Below are 13,704 nucleotides of genomic sequence, written 5' to 3' on the forward strand. Positions count from 1 at the left end.
AATCGAAGATATGATAGCAAAGATGATGAAAAAATATGATGCAGCAGAGGATAATCTTAAGGAGATACGTAATGATCTTTTCGGAATAAATTAAAAGTTGAGTCACACTCTATTTTGCCATCTTTAAATCCACGCATAAAAGGAACTCTCCCAAGTAATACAACTCAACATACAAAGAATAACGGGCAATGCATGGTTATGACCACCTGAAGACACTTCTCCAACTCCAATTCCAATGCAAAGTATGGTGAGAATGCAAGGAATGCAAAAGACGCTGCTCCAACTCCAATTCTAATGCCAAGACCTCCTCTTCATTTTCCACAAATATTGAAAAAGAAGTCCAAAGATGGAAAGTTCCTTAAGTGTATTTCCATGTTGAAACAACATTCGCTGAGTGTTCCTTTGATAGATGCACTAGAACAAATGTCGGGATATGCCAAGTTTATGAAGGATGTTATCACAAATAAGAGAATGGTAAGCTTTCAACCAGTCGATAACTTGCATCATTGTATTGCAATCGCCACTCGCTCTCTCGTGAAAAAGAAAGAGGACCTAGACGCATTCACCATACCATTTACCATTGGGGTATTCAACTTTGCAAAAGCATTTTGTGACTTGGGTGCTAGTATTAACTTGTTGCCGCTAGCAGTGTTTCGATAATTGGGCTTATGAGCCCCCAAATTGATAACAATATAGCTCTTGATGGCAGATCGTACTGTGAAGAAGCTTGTAGGCATTATTTATGATATTCTAGTGAAGGTCGAATCCTTCATATTCCTTGCTGACTTTATCATTCTTGACTGCGAGGTAGACTTTGATATTCTTATCATTTTGGATAGACTATTTTTGGCAACCAAATGTGGTTTGGTAGATATGCAAACTGGCCAGCTAAAGTTTCTACTAAATAATAAAAAGGTGATCTTTGATATATGCCGAGAAATGAAGCATCACAATGATCTACAAGTTGTTTCCATAATTGATGTTGTCGATAATTTGCAACCAGAAATACCTATTAAATAGAGGTTGGCTATTGAAGTTCTAGCTACTGTTATCATGAAATTTGATAAAGATCACATTGGAGAGTATGATGAGATAGTTTGTGCACTAAATGGCCTTGGTACTTTCAATCATACACCAAAGAGACTCGACTTACACTTGAAAAATAGAGAAACTCCATCCTCTAAACCATCCATCGAGAAACCTCCAACTTTGGAACTCAAAGCGCTGTCATCTTACTTGCAATATGCATTCTTAGGGCCCAACAACACATTGTCGATCATAATAGCTGTTGATCTTCACCAAAATAAAGTGAAAGCTCTTACATCCATCTAGAGGCATTTCAAAAAAGAAATAGGTTAGTCCATAGCCGACATCATAGTCATACCTCCAGACATATGTACTCATAAAATCCAACTCATGTTGGATTTTAAATCAAGCATTGAACACTAATGACGTCTCAACCCACCTATGCAAGAGGTAGTCAAAAAAGAGATCATCAAGTGGTTAGATATTGGAGTCGTGTATCCAATCACATATAGTAATTGGGTAAGTCCTGTCCAATGTGTGCCAAAGAGGGAAGGGATTATAGTGGTGCCAAATGCAAAGAAGGAGCTCATTCCAATTTGACCGGTGACTAGTTGAAGGGTATGCATGGATTATCGTAAGCTAAACTCATGGACAGAAAAAGATCATTTTCTAATGCATTTCATATCAAATGCTAGACCATCTCGCTGGCAAATAATGGTATTGTTTTCTTGATGGATATTTGTATTACAGTCAGATTTCCATAGCACCCTAAGACAAAGAAAAGACCACGTCCACATGCCCATATAGGACCTTTGCCTTCAAAAGGATGCCTTTTGGATTGTGTAATGCACCAGCAATCTTTCAACGTTGTATGTTGTTTATCTTTTTATATATATGGTGGAAGATACAATCAAAGTTTTCATGAATGATTTTTCAGTAGTTGGTGAATCATTCGATGATTGTTTAGCTCATCTCCAAGAAGTACTAAAAAGGTGTGAAGAGTGCAACCTTGTGCTCAATTGGGAGAAGTATCACTTTATGGTGAAAGAGGGCATAGTGTTGGGTCACAAGATTTCAAATAAAAGAATTGAGGTAGATCGAGCAAAGATTGAGGTTATCACAAAGTTACCCCCTCCCATCTCTATTAAAGGCATTCAGAGCTTCTTGGGAAACGATGGATTTTATCATCGCTTTATCAAAGACTTCTCCAAAATAGCTCATCCTTTATGAAAATTACTAGATATGGAGAAGAAGTTTGTTTTTGATGAGGCCTGTCTAAAAGTGTTTGAGGATTTCAAGAAAAGGCTAGTATCGGCTCTAATTATCATTTCACCGAATTAGGAGTAACCATTTAAAATCATGTATGATGAAAGTGGAGTAGAACTTGGCATAGTATTAGGAAAAAGATGCGAGAAGATTCTACATCCAATATACTATGCTAACAAAGCTCTTAATTTTTCTCAAAGAAACTATACCGTGACCGATCAAGAGTTGCTTGCCATTGTGTTAGCTTTTGAGAAATTTAGATCCTACTTGTTGGGTACCAAAATCATTGTACACACAGACCATATAGAATTGAGATATCTCATGGCAAAGAAGGATGCTAAGCTAAGACTTATTCGTTGGGTATTATTGATACAAGAGTTTGACTTCAAAGTGAAAGACCGAAAATAAATTGAAAATCAAGTTGCTGACCATCTTTCTAGGCTTGAAGAAGAGGCAATGTTAAAGTTGGAAGATGGAGTTGAGATAGATGACACCTTCCAGAATGAACAAGTATTGGCATCTTCACAAGACTTAATTCCATGGTTTGCCGATATTGCTAACTATTTGGTAAGTGATATAGTGCCGTTCGAATTGAATGTTCACCAACGCCGCAAATTTATGTCTAATGTGAAAAAGTTCTTTTTGGAAGAACCATACTTGTTCCATGTTTGTGCCGATGGGATTATTCGTTGTTGCGTACCCGAAGTCAGGATGATGGATATTTTGGAAGCATGCCATTCATCGCCTATTGGAGGTCATCATAGTGGTATTCGGACAACCTACAAAATTATGCAATGTGGGTACTACTAGCCAACAATACATCAAGACACTCCTGATTTTGCTAAGTCTTGTGATCGTTGTCAAAGAGAAGGAGGATTCTCAAGGAAACATGGACTCCCACTCACACCTATCCTTGTCATTAAGTATTTGATGTATGGGGAATTAACTTGTTAGGTCCTTTTGTGAGTTCAAGTGGAATGAAATACATCCATGTTACGGTTGACTATATATCTAAATGGGTAGAAGATGTTTGCACTTCCCAACAATGAATCAAGGAGTGTCACTGCCTTCCTCAAGTGTAACATCTTCTCAAGATTTGGTACACCAAGGGCTATAATCAGCGATGGAGGTTTCCACTTTTGCAATCGATTATTCAAGACGTTACTTGAAAAGTATGGGGTTCGACATAGTGTGGAAACTCTTTATCATCTACAAACTAATGGACAAGTTGAAGTCTCCAATTATGAAATCAAGAAAATACTTGCTAAAATAGTGAGCACAAATAGAAAGAATTGTCAAGAAAGCTTGATGATGCTCTATGGGCTTACCGCACTGCATTCAAGACTCCCATAAGTATGTCGTCTTTTCAACTTATATTTGGGATATCTTGTCATATGCCCATAGTGTTAGAACATAAAGCTATGTGGGCATTGAAGAAATTGAACATGGATTGGGATAATGCATCAAAGCAAATGATGAATCAAATAAATGAGCTTGATGAGTTTCGTCTAAATGCATATGAGAGCGCAACCTTGTACAGAGAGTGCATGAAGAAGTATCATGACCAAAAGATTGAAAAGAAAACATTAGCTCTCGGAGACTTAGTCCTTATTTGCAACACAAGGATGCATTTATTTCCTGGCAAACTCAAGTCAAAATGGTTAGTACCACTCTTTGTAAGTCAAGTTTTTCCATATGGTGCAGTCGAGCTACAAAAGAAAGATGGTACAAAGTTCAAAGTTAATAGTCAAAGAATCAAAAAATACATGGGCACAAAAGATGAAATCAAAATAATGGAAGCATGGAAACTTAGTGTAGTCTAAGTAGCTAAGCATATTTGCTTCATGCCGCAACGTTAAATCAAGCGCTCCTTGTGAGAAAACCCAATATACTTTGTTATTTACTTAGTCTATTTTAATTTTATCTCTTTCTATTCCCACTTGTTAATTTTTAGAATAACTATCAAACATATTAGCGAGGAATGGAGTAACAAATGATAAATTTACACCCGAATATAATGATGCATAAACATCAAAAGCAAATACCTTTAACATACTGGTAACGACATTGGGTACGTCCTCAACCTCTTGTCTCCCATGCAAGGCATAAAAATAGTTGGTGTGTTGGACACCTTCTTGGGCTTGTTGAGTATAAGCAATTTGTTCTTGAGGCCTACCACCACCACCTCTACAATCCCTATCATGGTGTCCCAACTTGTCACACTTGAAGCATACATTGGAGCTGGCTAAGCATTCTCCTTTGTGAGTCCTTCCACATTTCTTATAAGCGGGGAAAGTTTGTGGCCTAACATTCTCTCTTGAAACCATTGGGTTAGCACCCTTTTCCTTGTTGAACCTTGGAGGAGGATTATTAGTGGAACCTTATCCCACAAACTGTTGCCCACCTTGGCCTTTGCCATTGTTACCATAATCGGACGTTTAAGGGTTAAACCCCTCGACCATCCACTCTAGCCTTTTTGAACCCCTTTGATCTCTTTCTTAACTTCTATTCTTCAATCTATTCGTGTAAGTCATTAATCAAGAGATTTCCATCTTCTTTACCAATATGGACATTTTGTATTCCTTGGACACCAAGCTTGAGATACTGAAAATAAACTTACTCATCCTAGCTTTTGGGTTAGAGATTGTGAAAGGAGTATATGTTGAAAACTTAGTGAATTTGAGGGCATACTCTTTCACGCTCATACTCCCTTGACGGAGGTTGATGAAATCTTTGATTTTGGCCTCCTATAGCTCCAATGGGAAGAAACGATCTAGGAAGGCACCTTTGAACTATTCCCATCCTATCGGCCCCATTTCTTCATCCCTCTCCACAACCCATTGTTCATACCACACTCGAGCCACTCTTTGAGTTAATAGGACACTAGTTCAGCTTTCTTATTCAGTGGCACACCCATCATAGCCATAATCTGATACACCTCATCAATGAACTTCATAGGATCCTCATCTAGTTTAGAACCATCGAACTCAAGCGGATTCATCCTTTGGTAATCCTGAATCCTAGAGGATGAATTTGGCATTTGGGGAGGAAGAACACGTTGATTCCCTTAGTTGGCTATGACTTGAGCCAACAACGTAATGATATTTTAAGACTCGGCATAGGTTACCCCTTCCTTATGATGCCGGGCATCGGGAACTAGAGAAGCTTGGTCCTCATCATCAACCCTTATTCTTGGAGATGCTCTTCCACAAGTCATTATCTAGAGAACACGAAATAGGTCATTAGTTAGAGGAAAGCTATGGACACTCTAAGACACGACATAAATTTGAAAAAAAGTGAAAAATTTCCTGAACATCCCATAGTCTCCTATTCATAGTTATGGCGTACTTCAAAACTATGAACAAGATCCTATTTGATACGGTATGTTGGACTCCGAGCACCATTTAAAACCTCAAGCTCCGATATCAAGTTTGTCACGACCCAAGCCTAAGGCCTAGACGTGACAAGGCGAATAAGAAATCTAAAAGTTCCTCAAACAAACCTCTTAGCATTCTTTTATCCTTTTATGGATAATGACAATAAATAAACAAGCAGAAATCATAATAATAAATCTTTAATTTACATATGTCCAACAATACCTCTAGGTTTTAGATTCAACGGGGCTAAGATATGTCCCTAGCTCACCCTCAATTATAGTAGACAGAAATGTCATAGTAAGTGTCTAAATGTCTCAACATATCATAAGCTAGAAATATGAAGGAGTATTGTTCCCAGAACATGGGAATTCACCAAAAGTAGCCTTCAAGGAAATCTCAACTAGCCCCACGAAAAAGAACGAGGAAGAACACCTGTCCCTACATAGTGATATCATATAGGCAAAAGAGTATGCGTTAGTACTTTGAATGTACTAAGTATGTAGGTATGTATTAAAAAGTAAAACATTTAGGACATTTATAAGGAAAAGAACATAAATGAGTGCATGCATAAGAAATCAAGTAGATAGCATTTAAATCATACATATGTAGATATATACAAGCATGACTAATCATGTAAATAGCATTTAAAATGTTCGTTTGTAGAGAGTTGACTATAACTGATATTAATACCATGTGAGCTATCACTTGTAAGCCCACATAACTTTCTACGTTGGCCGGGGAGTCTACTTGACTAGGGTAGAACTCCGTCAACTTTATATTTATTCTTTAACTTTACCTTTAAGGGATTTCATTGATCCATTAGCTTAAGCCTACAAGGGCTCCTATGTTGGCACATAGTTAATGAGACAAACGGTTGCTACTAGGATTTTCTTATCGAATCCCACCTCAATGCCCCATTCGGTGCTAAGTTAATCCCACAAAATAGTTTAATACTTCAAAATAGTCAAAGCATATAGCTTGAGAATTCAAAACATCACATTCGATGGAATAGCTCATTAAAATCTTTAGTAATTCAAATATGCAAAAATTATCCTTATAAAATAAAGAATCCATCATTCATAGCATTTCATCATTTTTTTTATTTCATAAGACTCCCTTTTGATCATAGACATTGTTTCCTAAATATTTATTTGGAGTCAAAACTTTCAATTCAAACTTCACTGAAAATATAGTAAAACCAGGTGGGTTCAAATCATTTCAACTTTCAAACATGTATGTAAATGAAATTATGCATAAATACTTTGAAATCCATTAATTAAAAATTATGCTTTAAACAATCCACCATGAATTTCAAGAACTTTTAAAGAGATAAATAAAGAAAATACATGCAAACCATCAATTCATATATATAAAATCATTTTTCATCGAAATAGAAGAATAATCATTAGTTTAACTATGATTCATGATATTAAGTAGAAATAAAAATTATTCATAAGAAAATATTACTTGAAATCAAGAGATTTAGTTGAAAGAGTTTTAGACTACATGGATGGAAGAATCCATGGATAAACACCCACATACCTTAAAGTAAAGCTTGAAGAGAATTGGGTAAATAAACATAATTTATCATATAATCAAAATACTTTAGGCCTGAGAGGGAAAGGAATACTCTCATTGAAGCCTTACATACCTGGAATCTGAAGCTTTACTCAAAAGCGAAGGACTTAATGAACACTTTTGAATCTCAGCCTTTTCTCCTCGTGCGGAGCATTTTGTATACTACTCGGAGTATATAAATCACCGGAATAGTATTTTTACACTACTAAGAACTAAAACTATATTTTTAGAATGAGTAAAGAAGTGTATAGAGAAAATAGTTTCTTGAGAAAGCTTGATGAACAAAATACTGAAATAAGGTGGGTATTTATAGCTGTGAAACAGGGGCCTAACAATAATTAAAATAATTATAAAAAAATTGAAAATTTAATGAAGGACTATTGATGTCATGGGTGATGTCAAATGGATCTAGATTTTCCATGATTGGTGAGATGAATCTTCTTTTTACGGAATACACTTTTTTGGAGCTATGTTTGAACAAGATAACTTCCTAATTAGGACTTGGTATCTTCATATGAATTATAGCTCTAAAAGTATCATTTCATGCAGTTCAACAATAAACTTAACGGGATCATCCAACAGTGAGATATGAGTTTTCTTCTACAAACACTCCATTTCGTCACAACACTAGGTCTTGGAAAGATTAATTTATTTGACCTACTTAGCCTCTGAATATTAAGTAATGGTCTTCACAAAAGTTGTAGGTAATGATGTTAGGATTATTTAAAAATTGAAATCACCTAATTTAGACCATATTATAAACAGTTATGCAAAAAATACAGAAGTAATATCATTTTCGTCAAGAATTGGAACACCATATACAACGTTTTTAGGGGGTGCTACACCTAATCATGATTCTCCTACTACTATTAAAAATATATTTACTATGCTCATATCTTAAATGAGTGTTTTTACTCAATTAACTCTTTTAGTCTCTTTAAGACTTAGCTCAAAATTCAACTCTAGTCAACTCATCTCTTCTCTTTAAAATAGATATGTTCTCAACTCAATAAATGCATTTAAAAGCATAATTTGACTTCTCAACTCAATCTCAAAATAGATGTTTAAATGTAGTAATACTCATAATCAAAATAATAACTAAGAGATGTCTCAAACTTAACTCATGCTTAAACTCTTTTTTAATTAAATAATGAAAACAATCATTCTTTAACTCAAAATAGCGCATAGAATAATTAATGCAAAATTTACTAGGGTTCATATGAATGCAAATATGAACACACATCTCAAGAACTCAACTCATGAAAATCATCAAAGTATATCTAAATATATACAAGAACTCAATAGAATTTATATGAATAACTCAAAAAATTTAATTTATCGGAATTGTGTAACACCCCCTAAAAATATTGTATATGATATTTCAATTCTCGATGAAAATGATATCTCTTCTGTATTTTAGGAATAACTTTTAATAAGATGATCCAAATTAGGTGATTCAAATTTCATAATAACCGGAACATCATTACCTACAACTTTTGTGCGAGGAAAGTCAGTCTATAAAGACAGACTAATTCTCTCTTTGCCTATCGCTTTATCTACGCTCTAGTTAACCCAATGCAAGACAGAGGTGCGAAGCAGACTGACTCTTCTCTTTCTAGATCATATTTTAAGTTTCAGAAGTTAAGTAGGTCAAATAAATTAATTGTTGCAAGACATGGTGCTGTGATAAAATGTAGTGTTTGTAGAAGAAAAAGCATATCTCACTGTAGGATGATCCAAATCGGTTGATTCTTGAACAACATGAAAATAGACTTCTAGAGCAACAATTCATATGAGACACCAAATCCTAATAAGGAATTATCTTGTTCAAACACAGCTCTGAAAAAAGGGTATTTCATTAAAAGAAGGTTCATCTCACCAATCATAGAAAGATCTAAATCCATTTGACATCACCATGACATCAATAGTCCTACATTTGATATTACCATGACATCAATAGTCCTACATTTTACATCACCCATGACATCACAATCTTTCATTAAATTTTTAAATTTTTCTTTATAATTATTTTAATTATTGTTAGGTCTCTCCTTCACAGCTATAAATACCCACCTTATTTCATTATTTTGTTCATCAAGTTTTCTCAAGTAACTCTTATCTCTATATACTCCTTTACTCATTCTCAAAATATAGTTTTAGTTCTTAGTAGTATAGAAATACTATTTCGGTGATTAATATACTCTAGGTAGTACACAAAATGCTCCGACGTGAAAAAAGTCTAGGATTCAAGAGTGTTTATTAAGTCCTTTGATTTTGAGCAACGCTTCGGATTTCAGGTATGTAAGGCTTCATTGAGAGTATTCCTTCCACTCTCATGCCTAAATTATTTTGATTATATGATAAATTATATTTATTTTCTTTAAGCTTCACTCTAAGTTATATGGGTGTTTATCAATGGGTTCTTCCACCCATGTAGTCCAAAACTCTTTCAACTAAATTTCTTGATTTAAAAAAAAAAGATTTTCTTATGGGTAATTCTTATTTCTACTTAATAGCATGAATCATGGTTAAACTAATGATTATTGGTCTATTTTGATGCAAAATAATTTCATATGTATGAATTGATAGTTTTTAAGTATTTTTCCCTATTTTGCACTTTAAAGGTTCTTGAAATTCATAGTGGGTTGTTTAAAAAATGATTTTTAATTAATAGATTTCAAAGTATTTATGCATATTCATTTACATACATGTTTGCAAGTTGAAGTGATTTGAACCCACCTAATTTTACTATGTTTTCAATGAAGTTTGACTTAAAAGCTTTGACTCCAAATGAATGTTTATGAAAGCAATATCTATGATCAAAAGGAAATCTTATGAAATAAAAGAATGATGAAATGATATGAATGATGGATTCTTTATGCAATAAGGATAATTCTTGCATATTTGAATTACAAAAGGTTTTAATGAGCTATTCTACCAAATATGATGTTTTGAATTCTCAAGCTATATGCTATGACTATTTTGAAGTATTAAACTATTTTGTGGGATTGACTTAGCACTGAATGAGTTATTGAGGTGAGATTCGGTAAGGGAATTCTAGTAGCAACTCTTTGTCTCATTAACTATGTGCCAACATAGGAGCCTTTGTAGGCTTAGACTAATGGATCCATGAAAGCCCTTAAAGTTAAAGTTAAAGAAATGAATAAAGTTGACGGATTTCTATCCGGCAAGTAGTTTCTCCAATAAACGTAGAGGGTTATGTTGGATTCCATGTAATAGCTCGCATGGTCTTAAATATCGGTTATGGTCATTTTCCCACAAAAATTAATGTTTTAAAGGATATATATATGATTGATTATGCATGCATTGTATTATGTTTCATATTACATAAATGGTATAATGTTTTCTCAATGTTTATGCATGCTTACATACTTAGTACATTCAAAGTACTAACGCATACTCTTTTGCCTATATGATATCACCATGTAGGGATCGGTGCTCCTCCTTGTTCTCCTCCACGTGGCTAGTTGAAATTTCGTTTGAAGACTACTTTTGGTGAGTTCTCATGATCCGGGAACAATACTCCTTTATCTTTCTAGCTTATGATATGTTGAGATCTTTAGACACTTACTACGACATTTCTTCCTATTATGATTGAGGGTGAGCTAGGGACTTGTCTTAGCCCCGTTAAATCTAAAAGTTAGGTATTGTTGGACATATGTAAGTTGAAGATTTACTATTATAATTTTTGCTTGTTTATTTATTGTCATTACCTATGAAAGACTAAAAGAATGCTAAGGGGCTTGTTTGAGATACTTTCGAGTTCTTCATTCGCCATGTCACGTCTAGCCCATAGGCTTGAGTCGTGACAAATTGAAACTCAAACTCAAACCCAACTTGACTGAATAAAGCTATAGGGCAAGACGACGAACTTAGTTCAATGTTATGATAGCCTTACATACCTAGAATGAAGATTATCTAAGAGAAATTCGAAGATCTTGCTTGAAACTCTTGAACCCTAACTCTTCTTCCTTCTATCTAATTTATTCTCTCAAAATATTCTAATGTTAATGAGAGCAAAACCCAGTTGGGTACTGATAAGTGACTAATTTTTGTAACACCCCTAAAACGTTGTATGTGGTGTTTCAATTCTCGATGAAAATAATATTGCTTATGTAATTTAAGCATAACTTTTCATATGGTCGTCCAAATTAAGTGATTTAAATTTTTAAATAACCCCAATGACATTACCTACAACTCTCATGAGACCATATCTTAATATTTGAAGGATACATAGGTCAAATAAATTAATTTTTGCAAGACATGGTGTTGTGATGAAATGGAGTATTTGTAGAAGAAAAATTATATCTCATGGTAGGATGCTCCAAATTGGTTGATTCTTAAACAAAATTAAAGTATACTTCTAGATCTACAATTCATATAAAGACACCAAATCCTAATTAGGAAGTTATCTTATTTAAATGCAGCTCCAAAAAATGATATTTCATTAAAAGAAGGTTCATCTCACCAACTATGGAAAGATCTAGATCCATTTGACATCACCCATGACATCAATAGTCCTCCATTTAATATCATCCATGAGATCATAATCCTCCATTGAAATTTTAAGTTCATCTTTTGTAATTATTTTTATTTTTTGTTAGGTCCCTCCTCTACACCTAAAAATACCCACCTTATTTCCTCATTTTAATCATCAAGCTTTCTTAAGAAAATTTTCTCTATATATACTTATTTACTCATTCTCAAATATATTTTTAATTTTTAGTAGTGTAAAAATACTATTTCGGTGATTCTTATACATCGGGTAGTACACAAAATGCTCTGGCAAGGAGAAAAATGCTAGGGGTTCAAGAGTAGTCATTGAGTTCTTCAATTCGGAGTAAAGTTTTGAATTTCAGGTATGTAAGACTATTCATACAATTGAATTGAGTTCATTCATGCGCTCAATATTTAAATTTATCGTAATTGAGTTATAGTTGAGTTTTACCCAAATCTTCAATTCTAAATGAATTAATTCTTCTTCTATTGAGTTAGATATATTTATGCATTGAGATTATTATTATTTTTTATCTCTCATATTATTGGAATTATTGTTCATTGCTACTTTTCCCTTGAACCCTAATTGATTTGATGTTTAAAATATTTTTACACGTGTTTTGAGTAAAGATGTTGGCTTTTAATATTTATTGATTAAAAGAGTGATTTGAATTAATGTTATATATGTATTTTATTGAGTTTTGAATAAGCAAAAGAATTGAGTTTAAATGAATTTGAGTAAATGATGTTTTGAGCAAGATGTTTTGATGAGACGTAAATAGTGTTTTGAAGTGTAATGATTGATGAAGAGATAATAAGATGAGTTTGATGTTTTTCCAATAAGACTAGATGATGATGTTACTATGAGCACATATTTTGAGAGTAGTATTGAGCACTGAGTTGGGTAAGAGTTTAATTGACTCAAACCCCCAAACTACATAGCCAGCGTAGGGTGGAGGCTATACCTCTTAAGTCCCAAAAAGAGGACTTCGATGATTGGATCCAAAATGGTGATGTCCTTTACCCTGGCAAGGTATTGGATGGATGTGGCAATGACATCGCTTCGTTGTATCTTCACTAGTTTATAAGTGATGGTTGTTGGTTAGAGAAACTTCCAACTGAGTAAGCACTGCTTATTATTATTATTTTTGAACTTGCATTATATATTGATGTTGAGATGATGTTGAGTTTTGAGCTGAGTCTTCTTGAGAGGAGTTTCTTGATATTTGTCCTTACTTTCCTGTCATTTTACATACTTGTACATTCCATGTACTGATGTCATTCGACCCTCATCATTTTATGATGCAAATACAGGTGTCAGAGATCCTCAACAGGCGCATCGTTGAAGATCATTACTTTCCAGCTATTTGGTGAGTCCTTTTTGTATTCGGAGGAACTCTTTATCCTTTTATTATTGTTGAGTATTATGTTTCTTTTGAGGTAGACATAGACATGTCATTAGCACCGTCTGATAGTGTTAGAGGCTTCATAGATAGAGTTTGATGATTTAATTGGAGCAGTTCTCCTTTGAAACTTCTTCTCCTAAGGATTATTTCTTTCATTTGATGTTGATGATGACAAGCCCACATAAGTATTCTTATTTTCACTTAAGTCTTCCGCTGATGAACGAATGAGTAATGAGACCAAGTGGTTCTCTCGAAGGCCCGAGATGGTTTCTCAGTACCGGCCACGCCTAGGGTACCCTCTCGGGGTGTGTCAATTTTAGTCTCAAAATATTTGATTTTAGTTTGGGAAAGGTGAGAAAAGACCAAAATATCCCTACATAAAACCAGTTGGGGTCGTCTACGAGCCTTCCTACTGACTGTAGGAACTCTTACGGGTCATATGGTCGTTTTGATAGAAACTGGGGTCTAAAATTGGACTTCACTGGAATTTGACATAACGGGTCTACAGACTCTTTCTACGAGTCGTAGACCCC

General features: G+C 34.3%; 1 protein-coding gene across 1 annotated transcript; it reads left to right on the plus strand.

The window, feature by feature from the left end:
• Nucleotides 1–423: 423 nt before the first annotated feature.
• LOC129905048 (uncharacterized) lies at nucleotides 424–1,020 on the plus strand. Its single transcript, XM_055980434.1, has 2 exons — nucleotides 424–625; nucleotides 710–1,020. Exons 1-2 carry the CDS (start codon nucleotides 424–426, stop codon nucleotides 1,018–1,020), a joined length of 513 nt encoding a protein of 170 aa, XP_055836409.1.
• Nucleotides 1,021–13,704: the final 12,684 nt, after the last annotated feature.

Source organism: Solanum dulcamara, chromosome 10 (assembly GCF_947179165.1).
Source record: "Solanum dulcamara chromosome 10, daSolDulc1.2, whole genome shotgun sequence".
Classification (NCBI taxonomy): Eukaryota; Viridiplantae; Streptophyta; class Magnoliopsida; order Solanales; family Solanaceae; genus Solanum; species Solanum dulcamara.